Source organism: Anopheles stephensi, chromosome 2 (genome assembly GCF_013141755.1).
Source record: "Anopheles stephensi strain Indian chromosome 2, UCI_ANSTEP_V1.0, whole genome shotgun sequence".
Taxonomy (NCBI): Eukaryota; Metazoa; Arthropoda; class Insecta; order Diptera; family Culicidae; genus Anopheles; species Anopheles stephensi.
The window spans coordinates 69,356,168-69,373,138 of record NC_050202.1 but is presented as its reverse complement, the minus strand read 5'-3'; the positions used below and the strand labels follow the sequence as shown (position 1 = coordinate 69,373,138).

At 48.2% G+C, this 16,971-nt stretch overlaps 2 protein-coding genes across 6 annotated transcripts; both read left to right on the top strand.

Annotated features, from left to right (window-relative positions):
• The first annotated feature begins 895 nt into the window (after positions 1–895).
• LOC118504535 (myosin light chain kinase, smooth muscle-like) lies at positions 896–10,879 on the top strand. Of its 5 annotated transcripts, none has more exons than XM_036039094.1 (9): positions 896–1,041; positions 5,341–6,215; positions 6,288–6,612; positions 6,695–7,015; positions 8,751–9,025; positions 9,094–9,898; positions 9,968–10,408; positions 10,483–10,576; positions 10,680–10,879. In XM_036039094.1, coding segments are annotated over exons 2-9 (3,126 nt in total). In that variant the 5' UTR covers positions 896–1,041; positions 5,341–5,352; the 3' UTR covers positions 10,682–10,879. The 5 variants fall into 5 exon arrangements, with proteins under 5 accessions (XP_035894987.1, XP_035894986.1, XP_035894991.1 ...); XM_036039093.1 differs by having other exon boundaries at positions 963–1,041; positions 5,270–6,215; XM_036039098.1 differs by lacking the exon at positions 896–1,041 and adding an exon at positions 1,686–2,190.
• An 833-nt stretch (positions 10,880–11,712) lies between these two features.
• Positions 11,713–16,647, top strand: LOC118504536. Its single transcript, XM_036039099.1, has 5 exons — positions 11,713–12,158; positions 12,597–12,857; positions 12,930–13,127; positions 13,194–13,361; positions 14,483–16,647. The coding sequence occupies exons 2-5, from the start codon at positions 12,597–12,599 to the stop codon at positions 16,265–16,267; spliced, it is 2,412 nt and encodes an 803-aa protein (XP_035894992.1). The 5' UTR covers positions 11,713–12,158; the 3' UTR covers positions 16,268–16,647.
• Positions 16,648–16,971: the final 324 nt, after the last annotated feature.

The following is a 16,971-nucleotide window of genomic DNA, read 5'->3' as shown; positions in this document are numbered from 1 at the left end:
ACAGTGACGGCCATAACTATAACATTACCAAATAAATGAACCATAAAACGCGACTTCCCATTGCTTTGCGCCCGCTCCGTGCGCTTTCCTGTTCATTAGCTTGCCGACGCCATTAACACTTCCCTGCCAGTCGCATTTGCATTCGATTGCCCTGTTTCGCCCTCGTATATTTCCACCCAGCCGTTCTCTGATGCGCATTGCCCAGATCCCGTCCCGAGCAACCAGTAAACGAACGGGACCTAGGCGCCGGTGGTGGTGGTCATCGGATGAATCGGATGGGTGGTTGGGTTTGTGGTTTTGCACCAATGATACAATCTTTTTCATTCCATGAAAGGAGTTTTGTAGGAGAGATAAACATTCGAAACGAAAGTGACTTAGTGAGTCAGAGCGTCAGGATGGTGGCATTTAACAGGTTTGGCTTGGGGCAGCATCACCACCCCACCCACAGTGAGGGTGAGTTCGTCGATGGAAGCGCCAGTTCGTGTTCGTGAAAGAAAACAACGGCCTTCAACACATCCACTCCAAACCGTGGCAGATGGTCGCACGGGTCGTTTCGCTTTCATCCGGCCCACTAAAGCTGGACCAGGCAAATGGCGTGAGAAAATCACCCCAAGCAACTCAAGGGGGTTGTTTTTTGACTGTGCCGTCGGAATGGTGCCGAAACTGTGGAGTGCCATGCTTAATTTAAAATTGAATATTCTTGTATTTCCTCTCCGGAGTAAATGGGCGACCTTCTGTTCCTTCACGCTCCTTTCCCCCCACCTGCACGCGATCGTCCGCCCTAACCCAAGATGTACGATCGATGTGATCGCGATGTGCTGGTTGTGTGCACCCACAACCACCGACAATGTGTGTACAACAAACGGTGCCCTTACACCCGCCAGAGAAATCTATCCAGCCCTCCCATTGTGGCAGTGTGTGCGTGTGCATTTCACGCCACCGTGAGCACACCGCAAATGTGGCGCCCGAGTCTTGAGGGAAGCGAACATTCGTTGTTCGTCCACCGACGGTTGCAGTCGCTGTGACCAACCGCGCCATTCGGTACGTAACTGCTTGCAGACTGTGACACGCCTTTTGTGAATGCTGCAGGCTCGCCGAACGGTACAGGAAACCGGAGTGAAGTCCCGCGAAAAGTGTGATCACAACAAGCTGCGATCGGCTGCAGCCACCACCAGAAGGTCGCAGCAGCAACGCACGATCGCAATTTTGTCTGTTGCGCTGTTTGCGAACCATTTGCGGATCACTTCATTTTTTCTACAGCCGGTCGCTAGGTTCGAAGGCGCTGCGAGGCACGATCGTGCAGTGTGTAAAGGTGTCGAAAATTGCCGGTTCTAGTGCGCGATGGTGACCGTAGCGTGATTAGTAATGGTAGCGAAGTGCGTAAATTATTTGCCTGCTGATTGCTAGGTGTCACACACTTTCGGTACGAGGTGTTGCTGTGTTCCGGCGTAAAAAAGGTCCACATAGGTGCACAGGGTAGAAGTGCGCGATGGTGTGAGGTGTGATGGTAGCGAGCATATACCCCCTTTCGCATACGGAGCTTCAATGATTAGGCTGTTGATTAAAATCGATCAACCGGAATGGTTCTAATTGCGCTGCAGTTTGCTGAGCGACCCTGAGCGACAATTTGCGAAAAAAAAACTCATCGTTGGTGGTAACGGATGCTGCGAATTTAGCTGCGACAGCATCAATTGATAATGTGATATCGATAAGCGATCCTTAGACGAGCGTCCACGAATTTGGAGCAAGCGTTAGCACAGCTCGGAAGGTGCCCACCGAGATCGATTAGGACAATCTGACGCATCTGTCAGATGCTGTGGAGCACAACATTTAGGCTCCAGAGCCACGTTTCGCGTTACTTCGCGTCACACACAACACACACACACACACATGCAGTTGTTCTCTTTCTCCCTCGCACTAGGCTGCCGCCTTATCGTAGCAGGGCTCGCTGTCAATTTCGATCGATTAGATGTCGAGATCGAGAGCAACATCGACGAACAGCACATCTCGGCCGTACTCGCCAGATGGTGCAGTGCATTGTGTGTGTCGCTGCAGTTCGACAGTGAGGTGCAGCGCAGCGGTACCACTGCTGCTACGCTGCTGACGCGCTCCACCACGGTCGGGCCATCGATCGGTTTTTGGTTTGCAAGATCGCAAGATCTGGACCAGACTAATTAGCACCTTTTGCAAGCAAGTAAGCAGGGCGCGTAACCGGCCACCGAGTGTCGTGTGATGTTTGGCGGGTGCCAAGATGTGTTTTTTCGCCGAAGAAGAACACCCGACAGAGAAGCTCGCGGCGAGGACAGCTGGCAAACAAACGAAAAGCTATGTGCAAGGGCGCGGATACGATACGCGCCGATTTTAAGCCTATGTGCGTGTGTGTGTGTGTGGCTCTGTGATTGTGTTGTTGGTGTGACGGTGTCAGGCGAGGTTTTCGTGACGGACGACCAGCGCAATCTGTTACAAAAACGCTCGTTTACGGGCGTTTGCAGCATTCGGAAGGCTCGCTTAACGGAACAGTTCGATCGGTCCGGCCGTAAACGAGTGATCCGGTACGGTTCGGGGTCACTTCCGGAAGGTACCATTCGGTGGTTTGGACGCATAAGCCTCGCGGCAGCCTTACGCCAACCGCGGGCTTGTGCAGTGTGACCTTTGGTTTCGTGAGGTTTCTGCCGCGAGGGGAAGCGAGTGCTGTTGTAACGGCCAATGGACGCAAGAAGGGCAACCGCGATCCGTTCGCTAAAGTGTGCGTGTGTGCGTGTGTATGCGGTTTACGCAAGGTTATTTTTCCATTCCAGCGACATTGTGCCGCCGATTCTGCGGGTATTGTGTTGCACGGTTTGACTGGAAACGCTCCACACACATACTGAGGAGCCTCACGCGCGCAAAAGGCTCGTACAGCGGGTTCGGGTACGGGGGTGTACACGGGCGGGTGACGAACGTGGATGATCGTAAATACGTAAAGAAAACACACCAAACCCTTTATGGGTCAGCTTATGCGATGTTCTCCAACTGTCCTAAGCTCAGCAACTCTGGTGATGGTCGAGGACACAGATGAACGCCAACTGTGATCGGATGTGTGTTTGTGTGATGTGGATTAGTTTTTGCAATATTCTTCACTGCCACCCCCAACCCAACACCCTTTATCTCCTCCTCACCACCCACACAACCACACATACACACACCCGTCAGTGTATTCGCAGCGCTTTCACTGTCGCTTGCCTTCGATTATTCCCTTTCCGGGGCATAAAAACACGTTCGGCGCTTAACGACCGCACACAACGCACAGACGGAATCTGGTCTTCAATGGTGGGTGAGTTGCATGAGGTTGCGCATTGCACATCCGACATCCGAGCGCGCATGCAGAGACTGCAGTGCCACCGCAAGTCACGAAACTGTGCAGTGGGTGGCGAAGAATTCCGCCGAGGAATGCGAATGAGCGCCCGACCCGGTCGCCCACGCCACACACATCAGCTGAGAAGAAAGATGGCGCGTGGAGCATAACGGTGGACGGCCCACCGGGACCGGGGCTAGCGCTAGTAGCTACCGGTACTGTCGCCCCACATCATGCGAAGGTCACTCGTACGGCGAGCGGTGAGTAATGGTGCGCGCACGCTCGGTTCGATCAGTTGGCGCAAGGGTTTGCGATCTTCCCCCTGCGAGTTGTACAGCTGTTCGGTCTGTGATGCGCTAATGAGATACAGTTCTACCGACAGTGATCTCCTTTGCGGTGTGGTGTGAATAATTAGTCTATTAACACCATCTGCACTTGAAGCATCTTACGTGCAGGTGACCTATATTTGTAGATGTAGCTCTAGCATTGATCGAGACTGACACACAAGAGCGCAAGAGCTGGTTTATAGGCAAAATAAAGCCCCACCTAAATGTTGATTCTCTCTACCACAACTGGCCAGTTTCCATGTACGTCCGTAAAACGACCATTAAATTCGCGATTATTTTACCTTGTCTCATCGCTCGCCGCACATGGACCGTCGGAGGGTGGCTGGGTGAGTGTTAACATATTTGGAATTCCATTGTTGCGCGGCGCGAAATGGGAAATTTTTTTTTAATGAAAGCCATTGCATTGCACAAAGCAACGATAACTTCTTTATATAGAAGTAGGCTCGCGAGTGCGTTACAGGGGAAGTATCGCGGGCGCTGCGTTTCGTGCAAGGGCCGTGTTGGATGGATTTATTTAAAATCATTTTCAGCGTTCGGTCTTGAAGAGTTCTTCTTGTTTGGAGTACTACAACTTGAGCAGGTCCGTTTAGCCTGCAATTCCTTGACATACAGGGTGTCGCATCCATATAATGGAACTTTTGAATCATTCAGGGGAATGTTTCAAGTCTGATATTCAAGTCATTATTGGACCTGATATTGGAAGTCTGATATTGGACCTTTGCAATCATACAGTGGAGTCCAGCAAACATTTAGGAGAAATTTGCATCGTTTGAAGGAAGTTGTTATTAAAACAGCATTCATGATGATCTTTCAATATTCCGCTATCAATTTTAAACATCTATCCTGTGCTCAGGGAGTCCCTCCGAGCTGGATTTGATACCGGTCCCTTCGTGTTAGCAACAAGAAGCCGCTTCAAGAACCTTGTCTTGCTATATTCCCTTAAACTACCAATCACAAGGCATTCTACAATACCAAATCTTACAATTCATCTCATGTTGAAGAAGACCAGCTCAACTTACCTTGCGCTTGGTTGACCCCAACATCTCTTCACGATATCAGCACGCCAGAGCATCAGCAATCTTTAAGATTTATCTCACAACGCACTGACATTGGCATGAGAGATTTTATTCCAAAAAAGAGAATGTCATTGTACATGCATGACACGCAGCATTTACATGACACTCGGATGTGTGTCTTCTGCCACCACCATCATCAGCAGCATTCCTTTAACCCTGGGACATGATCTCTTGCGGGTACGCTGGCAACGCGCCAGATCCATAAAGTACGACCTTCTTCCGTGATGAAGGCGTTTTTTGATTACGCTGGGTTCGGGGTAGGTTGAATGTCACCAAAGTGCTGGCAGGTTCAGGGACGCTGCTGCGGTACGGTACAATGTACCTAAACAAGGCAAAGCTACGCGATAAACGTATAATGCGATGCAAATAGCGCATAAGGTACCGATCGACTCGGCTTGGTGAATCATCAAAGCCCCGGACTACGGATAGATCAGTGGTGAATCAGCAGCAGCAGCAGCAGAAGACTTGATGTGTTTTCCAGACTTAATGTGCCTATCGAATATTTTACGTAGACTTTCTGTTAGCACAAAGCGACTAATGACGTCCGGCTACGACGGTGGTTCACATACATTTCATCCTGCAGACATTGTGAGAAATGGCTAGCCGAGCGGTGAATCAGCCGGCGCTTGCCAGCGCCAAAGGGACCAGCGAACAGAGCGGCGCCGCCGTCCCGCTCAAGTTTATCTACGTGCCCCAGAAGCTGGAAGTGTACGAGTACGAGACGGCCATATTTCAGTGCATCATTGAAGGGTATCCCACACCGGTAATGGCCTGGCAGCGGAACGGTATCCCACTCGCACCGTCACGCACCGTTACGATCCAGAGCAAGGGTTCGCTGTGCACGATGAAGATCCAGAACGTTCTGCCGAAGGATGCTGGCCAGTATCAGCTGGTAATCGAGAACGACAGCGGTCGGGTGGAGCGTACGATCGAGCTGCTGGTGCTGGAGAAGATTCGTACCATCAATCGGGTGAAGCGCAACAGTCAGCCAGCGGTCAGCAGCATACGCATCTACCGTCACATCAACGACTATTCGCCCCTGGTCGGTGAGTACATTATCCTGAACGCGGAGTACTACGCACCCTCGATACCGACCGTACGATGCTTTCACAATGGGCGCGAGCTCGAGGATGGTCGAATATTTCACAAAAGCGTTAGCCAGCGGAATCTGTCGCTCGTGCTGGAAAAGGCCAAGGCGAGCGATTCGGGCACGTACACCTGCGTGCTGGAAACGATCGACGGCTGCATGAAGGTGATGTCGGCGGAAATCGATGTGCAGGACCCGAAGTGGTCCGTACCGATCGACAAGCTGACGCGGATTGTGCGCGAACTGCCGAAGGTGATCACCATTACCGAGGGCACGGAAGTGGAACTGAGCCTGGAGCTACAGTGCTCCGAGCTGGTGAAATGTTCGTGGAAGAAAAATGGACGCCCGGTAAAGGATTCGACCGACTTTGCGTGAGTATCTGAGGCTTGTTGTGCTATGCGAAGACAAGCTGCTTAATCCGTATCTATCCGTCGGTTTAATAGCTACATTGACCACGGTAATGGGAAGTTTGGGTTACGCATCAAGGACCCATTCCTGGACGATGCGGGACTGTACGAGTGTGTGATCGAGATGGCAAAGCAGCACCTCACATCGAGCTGCTATCTGGACGTGCTCGAGCTAGACCAGCAACAGCCACCGAGGGACTGCGACCATCGATTACCGGTCCGCTTCGTGCGCTACCCGCTCGCACAGATCGCACTCGAGGGCGATAATGTGGAGTTTTATGCGTGCGTACATCCGCCGGACATACGGCTCCGGTGGTTTGTCCGGGGATTGGAAATCACCAGCGGTACCAAAGGATTTTCGGTACGTTTTACAACCCACCGGAAGGAAGTTTGCATTGTCCCCAAACCCCAAACCGTCTTTGTTCATCCGGTCTCTTTCACAGATGGAGTCACGCGACGATGGTGGAAACATTCTGCGAATATTCAACACTGCGTACCGGCAGAGTGGTGAGGTGAAGTGTTGCATCCCATCCACGGCCACCGATTCTCAGGGGCAGCTGTGCGCGTATGCTGATCTGTGCGTACTGCCCAAAGCCTACGTCGGAGCGTTGGAGCGAAAGGAAATCGAACGGTACAGTGTGGTGGGACAGAAGCTGCGGTTTCTTCACAGCCTGCAGGATGAGGTCGTACTGCAGGGTGACGATGTGATCATTGAAGCCTGCTACCAGGGTCAGCCACCGTCCGATTTGCGCTGGAAACGATCGGTAAGTTTGGGCAATAATATCCGTACGTAGTTGTACTTCGTGTCCAGATTCCCAGACTAACGAGCTTCGGGCTTAAATTAAGTCCCGGTAGTCAGAAATGACTGACCAAAGAAGGACCCGTTCGTGACCAAAACCGGCTCGCCCATATCACAAACGTATAATATCGGTGCAACGGATATGAACTTATTCGATTAATATTCTAATGCCATGTTTCTGGCCCGGGTAATCGCGTAATCTTAATCTCAGTCATACACGCACTCGAAGGGCGTAATGGTGCCGGGGTTTTTTTTCGCGTTGCGCAATGTAAACAAACCCACTGATGTGAGCCTGCTTTACACGGGTAGCCAACCTAATGTGTGGGCAAAGCAAAACACAGACTTACAGTTGCTTTCTTGTATGCTTTTTTTTTACTTGAGTATACTTGTTGGTTTTCGTATGGCACTTGTCAGTTGTGGGTTAATTTGCATATTTATAAAGCAGTCTATTTTCAATTTGACGTGTGCATAAAAAAATGTACCGGTTTTCGGAAGGCGAGAAAAGCCGACCTACTACCGATAGCTCAGTAGAACAAAGTCTTCTGCAGAAATTCTTTCATGTCTGGCGCGTTGCAGTTGGAATTTGAAGCCATACCCGATCGCCAGAACACCTGAACGATCTATTAGTACTTCGTTGATCCTATAAATAAATTGGAAGAAGATTATCAGGTTAAGGGTTTTTTAAAGCTGTATGAGTCGCTGACGAGGAACATTGAGAGAGCTGCCCGTCTTCAATAAAATGGTAGTAACGCCAATCGACTTATATTCTCCAGATATCTCTAGGCCCAATCATCTCAGCTCAGCATCAGCACAGTCCAGAAATCAGATTTATTGTAGATGTTACTTACTGTTCATACATTTCAGTAGGTTATTAGGCGCAGCTACTCCTCCATCGTTTGGATGGTAACTTTGACCCATTTGGATCGGTCTCGCCTTTCTCCAAAGGGAGGAGGATATTTTAACAACTAGATTCTTACTGCTATTTCCTAGGATCACTCACGATGTCTGGTTTCAAGGCTCAGAGTGTGTATTGCTGATACGATCAAACCAAACCTATCCTCATGGAACAAACCTAAGTTCCATGATAATTGTGATTGCTGCAACAGAATCAGACATCCCATCAGGTTAAGAAAACGGTAAATGTGTCAGACCAAGCCCTCTTGAGGTTGTAGTATCCCAGCAGAAGTTGAAGAATCAACTGAGCAAGCATTTAAATTTTAAGTTAATTAGCGTTATAACACTGCACAACACTACGGCGACAGCGGCGCCGGTCTTCACACGGCAGGGCCGGGCTTCAAATCCCATCCAGACCGTCTCCCCGTACGTAAGGCTGACTACTTTTCTACGGGTAAAATTAAGCCACAGAAGGCCAGAAATGGCAGGCCGAGACCTCTCGAGGTTGCCAAAGAAGAAGAAGAAGAAGAAATGATATAACCGGGCTTAAGAATCAGATGTAGAATTTTAGATCAATTTACTCCCGTAGATAACATATGTTTTCGTAATAGATAATTGATAATTAACATAGGTTTCGTAGTACGCTTCAGATCCAAAGGCTCATTGTGCTGTTTTCTCACACTACGCACTATAAGCTTATTAGTGTATTTATCTTATCAGCTGTCCAAAGTTGGCCGATAGTGATAGATATATGACAATGATAAATACCGTAGCATTAATAAGCATCGTTATCACTTTCATTGAAGGGCCGAACCATTACCGATAGCAATGCGAGCACGAGCAATCTACCGGGTCGCACCCGCCTTCTGCTAACCAACATCGAACCGGCCCAGGGTGGCAAGTATAGCATTCAGCTCGACAAAGCCTGCCCGGAAACGGAGCTGTCGATGTGTTTGCGTGTTGAGTCGCCTCCGGAACCGCCGGCCGGTAAGCCGACGGCGACCGTCGTCAGCCAAACCTCGCTGACCGTATCCTGGAATCCTGCTCCGTACGATGGAGGAAGTGCCATAACTGGATTTGTGTAAGTTTCCGGCGTGCTGAGGGTTGGGATGAGTGTTATAACTGTGTTCTGCTTCCTTTACATCGTAGGATCGAAATGCAACAGAATGGTGACGATCGTTGGGTTTGCGTCAAGCGTGTACCGAACTCGTTCTCCTGCCTGATCGACAGTTTGCAGCAGGACGGATGCTACCGGTTTCGGATGCGGGCGGAAAATGTGCATGGTACGAGCCACCCGACACCTGCCAGCGATCTGGTGACGCTGGCCGAAGACAAACGAACCAATGGGACGGCGGAGTTGCGAGCGAACCGTGCCGTGCCCGCCAGTCCCACCTCGAGCGGAGCCAGTTTCTGTAGCGATGTTGGCAACGGTGAGCCGGGTTACGGTGATCAGGCTGGGCAGGACGAACGCAATCACCAGGAGCAAACGGTATCGCCCACGGTAACGATTGCCTCGGGCGGTGACTTTAACGAGCAGTTTGAGGTGGTGAAGGAGGTGGGCAAGGGACGGTTCGGGGTGGTGTACAAGGTGATCGCTCGCCAGGGCGAAACGGGTACTGTGCTGGCGGCCAAAAAGGTCAAGTGCATTCGCATGAAGGACAAGGAGCGGGTCTGGCAGGAGACGGCCATCATGGAGAGCCTGGAGCATCCGAAGCTGTTGCGACTGTTCGCCACGTTCGAGCTGCCGAAGGAGATCATCATGGTGGTGGAGTACATCTCGGGCGGTGAGCTGTTCGAGCGTGTGGTGGCGGACGACTTCACGCTCACCGAGAAGGATTGTGTCATTTTCGTGCGCCAGATCTGCCAGGGCGTGGAGCACATGCACAGCCGCCAGATAGTGCATCTCGATCTGAAGCCGGAAAACATTATGTGCGCCACTAAGACAAGTCACGAGGTAGGGTTTACACAGCAGGGAAAAGCTTCAGTGGGTTTCCAACTATAGGCGTTCTGTTTTTCTTCACAGATAAAAATTATTGACTTCGGTTTGGCACAGCGACTGTGTGCCTCCAGCCCAACGAGGGTACTGTTCGGGACGCCCGAATTTATTGCACCGGAAATTATCAACTACGAACCGATCAGCGTGCAGTCGGACATGTGGAGCATCGGTGTGATCTGCTACGTGCTGCTGTCCGGCCTTTCACCCTTCATGGGTGACAATGATGTGGACACGTTTAGCAACATTACACGCGCCGAGTATGACTTTGACGATGAAGCGTTCGACTTGGTGTCGGACGGGGCGAAAGAGTTTATTGCGGGACTGCTTCGTGGCCGGCAGGAGGAACGGCTAAGCGCTCAGCAGTGTCTACAGTCGGAGTGGCTTTCGTTCAAGAGCGGCGAAAACGTCGGGGTGAATCAGATCCGAACGGATAAGTTGAAAAAATTCATTATCCGTAGAAAATGGCAGGTAGGTGATACATTTCCGGCTTAACACAGTTTTCCATCTCAATCCATCGCCATTATCGTTTCCATTTCCCACAGAAAACAGGCAATGCCATACGGGCCCTCGGAAGGATGGCAAACTTATCCGCTTCCCGGCGTGTTTCGGTGGTGCCACGTGAAACGAATGCCGAATGTAAGTGTGGGGATGGGCTTCGGGGTTGAATGTTAGCAGACGCCGTTTAACCCGCTCTTCTGCTTTTCTGCGCTCTGCGCTCTTCTGCTTCTGCTGCTTACAGAACGGCCATCTGGATGCGATCTTCAACGATGCACAGAGAACGGCGCACGTGACGTCGGTTAGACTTTGTTGATTGTTTCCAATACCAAATGAAAGAAGCATCTGATGTTGAAAGCAAATCTTTGTTAATTGTTTAAACTATGTTATGTCTACTACTACTACAAACTACTACAACAATAAAGTAATTAAAGCCATACCGTATCAGTTCGTGCACTGCTCCTTTACAATTAAATACAATGAGTGGAAACGTTTCAATTAAATACAACTAATTTTTCAGTATCTCTAGTAAATAAACCGTACATTTCCTGTACTGCAACCGTTATTTAGTTGATATAGATGCTACAAGTAGCGCGTGTACGCTGTAACGAATAAAATTCAAAATTAATTAGTGCATCTTTATTCCGCTAGAGACCGCTGTAGTCGGCAAAAATACATTTGTATAAACACACGATGAGATTACAAAAGCTATATTGTAAAGCTATATGTAACGTATATGGTGCAATTGATATTTTGCTATTACGAAAAACCATACATTTCAAAAATGTTTTCAATATTTGTATCTGTGGATCGTGCTGAATAGAACACCTTCTCCTATTTACCTTGTGCGCAAGGCGGCAAACAGTGGTAGAGTTTCAGGTACATCGAGTGAAATATTTCCATCTTTTTGTGGATTTTTTTCAATTAAAGTTATCTAATTAATTGATCGTTTGTAAAATCTATATGATGATTTAAACGATAATAACGACGATAATGCAATGAAATATTTCTGTTCATTTCCAATGCCCAGCATGTGTTGCGTTACAGGGGTTTTGTAACAAGAATGTAAATTTATATTTATTCTATTTATTTTTGTTTTCAAGTGATAGTTACCAATGGGCCAATAGGAGGTAAGCCATTTGTTAGGCCATAATTTAAGAAACCAAATTGGAGGATCACAACATTGCATGGGAAATCACGCTAAACGTCAAGCGAAAATAAATTTACAATAATCTACATTTTCGTTTGTCAACCTGACGATCCCTGCAAATTGGAGTTTCGTTTGACGTCTGGCGCTAAAGCTCTTCAGCCGTTTGCCCTGATGCTGTCACTGACCGAAAGGAATCGTAAATATTGGGTTAATTTTAACCATTTTAAGCATATTAATATACTTACTGATTAGACCCAAAAGGATACCAGATCGCAAGGATTGTGTAGTTTGCCATTGTGGGGCTTACAGTGCGTGTGTGTGTGTATTGTTGTGAGAGCTGTGCTGCGCTGCACGATGACGGACGCTCAACGAAGTTGATCGAAACATCAGCAATAAGAGCGCGCAGAGGATATTCTCTTGTCCCCGCCCCTTCTTCTCGTGTCGATGCTGAGACGTCACTGAGATCTGCCCGAGAAGGATTTGGAAAGGTTCACAAAAAAAGTGCTGCTGAATATTGGGACACCGTCGGACCACCGACCGAGCGCAAACTGTGCGTTATTAAAAGTGGCTGAGGTAAGCTAGAAACGGGCCACTTCCGGCTGCAAAGTGGACATTCCGAAGCTTTGTTTCCTGTGAGGGGTTTGGAGGCTGAAAGAACAAAAAAAAAACTGTGCAAGAAAGGATAGACGAGAGATGATCGATCGAGTGATGCTTGAGCGTGGTTCGATGCTGCCCTTGAGGAAGAGACACATCTTGGGCTGGAGGCAAGATGCTTTAGAGTGTCTGCTTCCATTCTCCGTATTACACCCACTGTTTACTCGTACACAATTGGAAGGATTTGCCTCCCTTATTTCTTCAGTCGGACGCTTGCATGTGTGCGAGTGTAGCATCCCCCACCACAGCCTTTCTGCCGTTGTTCTTTTACCACCAGTCCTGACCGTGACCAGTGTGTGCATGTGTTGGTGATGTTCGATCGCCTCGATAAATTAACCGATTATTCTTTTTCCGCAGATGCCACCAACGACCGAAGAGCTGGAAGACGATGGCAGCAAAAATATGGTTTCCAACTTGCCGCTCCTATTCGCGGACGGCTACCCAACGTCCCTGGACAAGATCACCGCAACGCAACTGGAAAGATTCATACCGTTCATGGTGCAGTGTTCACTGGGAAACGTCACTATCCATTCGATGACCGAATTTAACAAACCACCATGGTGGCCAAAAGATTTAGAATTTACAAAACCATTCAAGCGGCCAAAATCATTCACCGGGGTAGGTCAGACTCAGGCCCTCTCGGAGGGGGCACATTGATGGATGACTACTAATTGCTGTTTTTGCTCGCAGGATTGGTTACTCAAGATGCGGGAGCTCGTGGTAGCGTGTTACGACTCTCACGACAACATCTACCTTCTTCGGTACTGTGCGGATCTGGCCAAGTTTCAACCGACGGCATTGCGATTCATCAACAACTACAACTCCACGACCTCGTTGTTCGAGCGATCCACGAACAAGCTGTTGGTTACGTTTCGCAATGAAAATATGGTATGGGAAGGCGGAAAATAATGCATTACGATCGGTTGATCTTGATTTTACCTTCTTATTACGCAGCTGTACGACCAAGAGCAAAAGTTTAACAGTCGCAAGTGCCTTCTACCGAAGCAATCGAACTCCCAAAGTTGCTTGGCCGCTCAGGAGGAAATGGTCATATCAGCAGGCTTCGATATTTATCTCTGCGACTACTGTGATGCGGAACTATACTCCTACGGGGCGATGGTGGTAAGTACACTTCACTCGACCAATGTCTGATAGTATGTGACTTGGCTTTGGGGGTCTAATATAGCTATCATACGGGTGTAGTTGCTAACTATAAAAAAATCCTTTACCTTTTGGGTTTTTTGAAAGGATTTAAAAAAACAAGTGTCGCTAGTGTAAATCATTGCTGAACAAAAGATTTTGGTGCGATTGTTAACAGAGAGACCAAATCATTTTATGTGTAAACAGTCTACGAATGTGTAAACGGTCCACGAACAAAACTGAGTTTGACATCCCTGCTTGGGGATGGTGATAATCGTATAGATATGCTTTTGAGTTTGTTGGAAACCTCTGACTCAGAGCTGGAAAAGACTAGCGCGAACATGATCTAGGTAGGCTTGGGTAAAAACTATATAAAAAGAAGCAACATCGCTGTTCACAGGGTAGTTACCGAGGGGCCAAATCAGTGGCTTGTAGCATGATTCGTGTGATTATAACAAAGTTTATATCAATTACATTTGTTCACATATTCGTTGGCGTAGATCGCTGAAGTATGTGCGCTGTTTTTTTATCAATTGGCGCTGATCCTGTAATATAAAAAGGTATAAAAAATATTGTGAAATACAAAGCTAGCTATTGTGCAGTTTGAGTTGTGGGTTTTCCCGTAGACGATCATCTATGAAAACTGAAAAAAAGCATTAAATTTGGATTTATTTTTGTACTTATTGGGTGAGATATGCATTGCTGGTCTATATCAGCCAGCGAGTATAACTGCTCAGTGCGCTTAATGCTTAAGTTCAGTGCAAAAAGAATGTTTTGTGTATTCGCATTTAGAGCACCACCGCAAAAGCTGTCATTTGAGTCAGCTTGTGTGAGAACCCTGAAGGTTGAAATCGTTCTCTCAGCGCAGCCAGTTATGATCGAGTCAGTAGCAACTGTGCATTTTTCCCGCAACGTAAGGAATCACTACGAGTAAACGGATCTGTGCTCTAACGCGTCAGTGAATCGAATTGACGAAGAAAGGTTTAAAGCAAATGGTATATTACTTTTCCCCCAACCATTCATTTCACAATAGCGTACTGTAGTATAACGATAAAAGCGAAGCAATTGTATTGATTGTGTATGTGTCTTACAAAACATTTTAGGAGCACGAGAAAGCCTGCCACACGGAACAAAGCAATGCAGAGCTTGCCGATACCAGTGACGATGATGACGTTATCTTTTGTGGCACCGTGCTGGATGATCAGCTGCCCCTCGATGCGGCAGCCCGTGCGCAAGCAAAGCAACAAAAGATGGTATCTTTCCTATCGCAAAACTTTATGCTGCGCTGTAGAAATGCCATCGAATCGGCCCCGTCATCGACAATCCCCAAGTCGACCGGGAACAATGCCGAGGTGGAAAATAGTAGTGGTGGTACGATGGCAGAGAGTGCCACCAGCACAGGCGGCAAATATCGCCGATTACCGAGACGCTCGCGGCAAGTTGTTACACTCGCGAAATGTACACAAATTCCGCTCTCCTCGCCGCTGGGACTGTTTATGATAAAGGCTTCGAAAATCATTACCACGCCCGATTATTTACTGGAGCGGTACGAACGCATGGAACGATTTTGCATCGCGCCGGCTCTTCCACCCGGCGCAAACTATCCGTTAAGGCCAGGTGTAAAGAACGCTGGTAGTATACAGGACGCCGCAACAAACATCCACGATCGGCGGATCCCTAAATGGTTGTTTGGAAAGATAAAATCCGGACCGAACGGATGTCCGGTGACGTTCAAACGCATAGCAGACGATTCCTGCGAACCATCGAAGCATCAATATAAATTCCCTAGGCGCCAATTTTTCACCAAGCAACGAATAGAAAATTTCCTCTTCTATAACAAACCGCTGCTGCAACGTTGCCGGCCATTTGTGGTAAGCCTGCAAAGACTGACTGCGGACGAGGTGCAGAAACTTTCGCTCCAGCCCGGCATCGAACGAGAAAGGCAGGAGGCAGAGCTCGCGGCACAGCAGGAACGGCAACGACGGAAAGAGCTGGCTGAATTTGCCGAAAGTGCAATGGTTATCGATAGTATCGATCTATGCTCTTCGGATGAGGAGGTGCAGCATATGGAGGAGGAAAGACTGGTCAACGTAAGTGACGAGGAACCGACGAATGCATGCAGCCGGCAGGAAAACAATTCCACTCCCGACAACGATTATACGGTGCATGATGCTATCGAAACGATCGTGTTAGAAATGGACGACAGTATGGGCAGCGATACGAATGAATATACCAACACTAGCTTCTATCGTAGTTCTCCTCCACAAAAACTTCTTTCCAGCGGCCGATTCCCCAAAGAACTACCGATGCCGACATTCGCGAAGAAATCGTTCGTCAGCTCGATGCTCAGTGAAAGCGCGTACCGTTTGAACCAATCGCTTCCTTCGGCTAATGGGAAAATCGTGGACGGTGCAAGACAACCACTTACTGCCCCGCTGTATCTGTACGCGAACTGTAGCCAAACGGCTGTCAGCCTAGCGGAAGAGACACAGTTCGCCAGCGGCAATCGGATGATGGCCAGAAAGGGTGCCAGTTTGCCGTTGAAGGAAAACTTGGTAAACGTGTTTGGCGCCACCGGTAACGGTGCGAACGGAGACAGCATGCTGTTGGGGCCTGGCACTACCGTTCCGGTGCATCATCATCAGGCCGGGACGGCCCAAGCTCGCACCGCCATGCTGCTTACCGCACCGATGGCCAACGGGCACACAATAATCACAAACGGAACCATTCCAGTTGCGTTCGCCAGCTCGCGTACAAGCGCTTCCGTTGTACAGACGCTCTCAACAACAACCACCTTCGTTAATCAAGCGATACACGTATCGATGAATCACAACAACAGTACCGGTACAGCGGCTGTCTCCAGCGCAACCGCAGCCAATCTCCAGTAGAATATCTATCCTGTATATAAGCATCGATGTAGGTCTTTTTTATTTTAGTTTAAACCGTGCGATCGATCACGAAGGCCGATTGCCGTAAGCAACTGTTCAAATCGTTTCCACACATCCCGGTATCCCATTGGCGGGAATATTCTCTGTTGCCAATTTTTCTATGCGCAATGGGCTAGAAAAACTGTACAAAGATTCAAAATTGTACAATCAGTATAGTCAGAGGTGCAGCAGAGAGCTGCAACATGTAGGTAAAAATTGTACATAACTGTGCCCGTTGGCAGAGTCTTTTTTTTGTTCATTCTTTTTGTTTTCCAATGATAGGCAATCTGCTCATCTTTGAACGGGCTTTAGAATAAAAATTCAAGGATGTTTTATTAAAAGTGGCATGATGAATGCACCCCATTTGCATCTAAACTTATTTAAGTTATATTTTACAAAACTTTTTAATTCAAACTTTTCCTGAAAAATAGGTTAATATACCTAGCAAACAATCATGCAACCAAGGACTACTGTCATTGTTTCCAATTGGCCGTTCTGTGATGATACGAATTGTTGTGTTGTTTGTGTGCGTTTGGTATGCGTTTTATTGTTTAATTTATTCTTTTTTTTTACCGTACGTTATGTTATACTTCTCTCACAATCCTATTCATTTGCGCCATCCTATATATATAGAGGCGCCAAACCATTACTTCTTTTAACGGAAT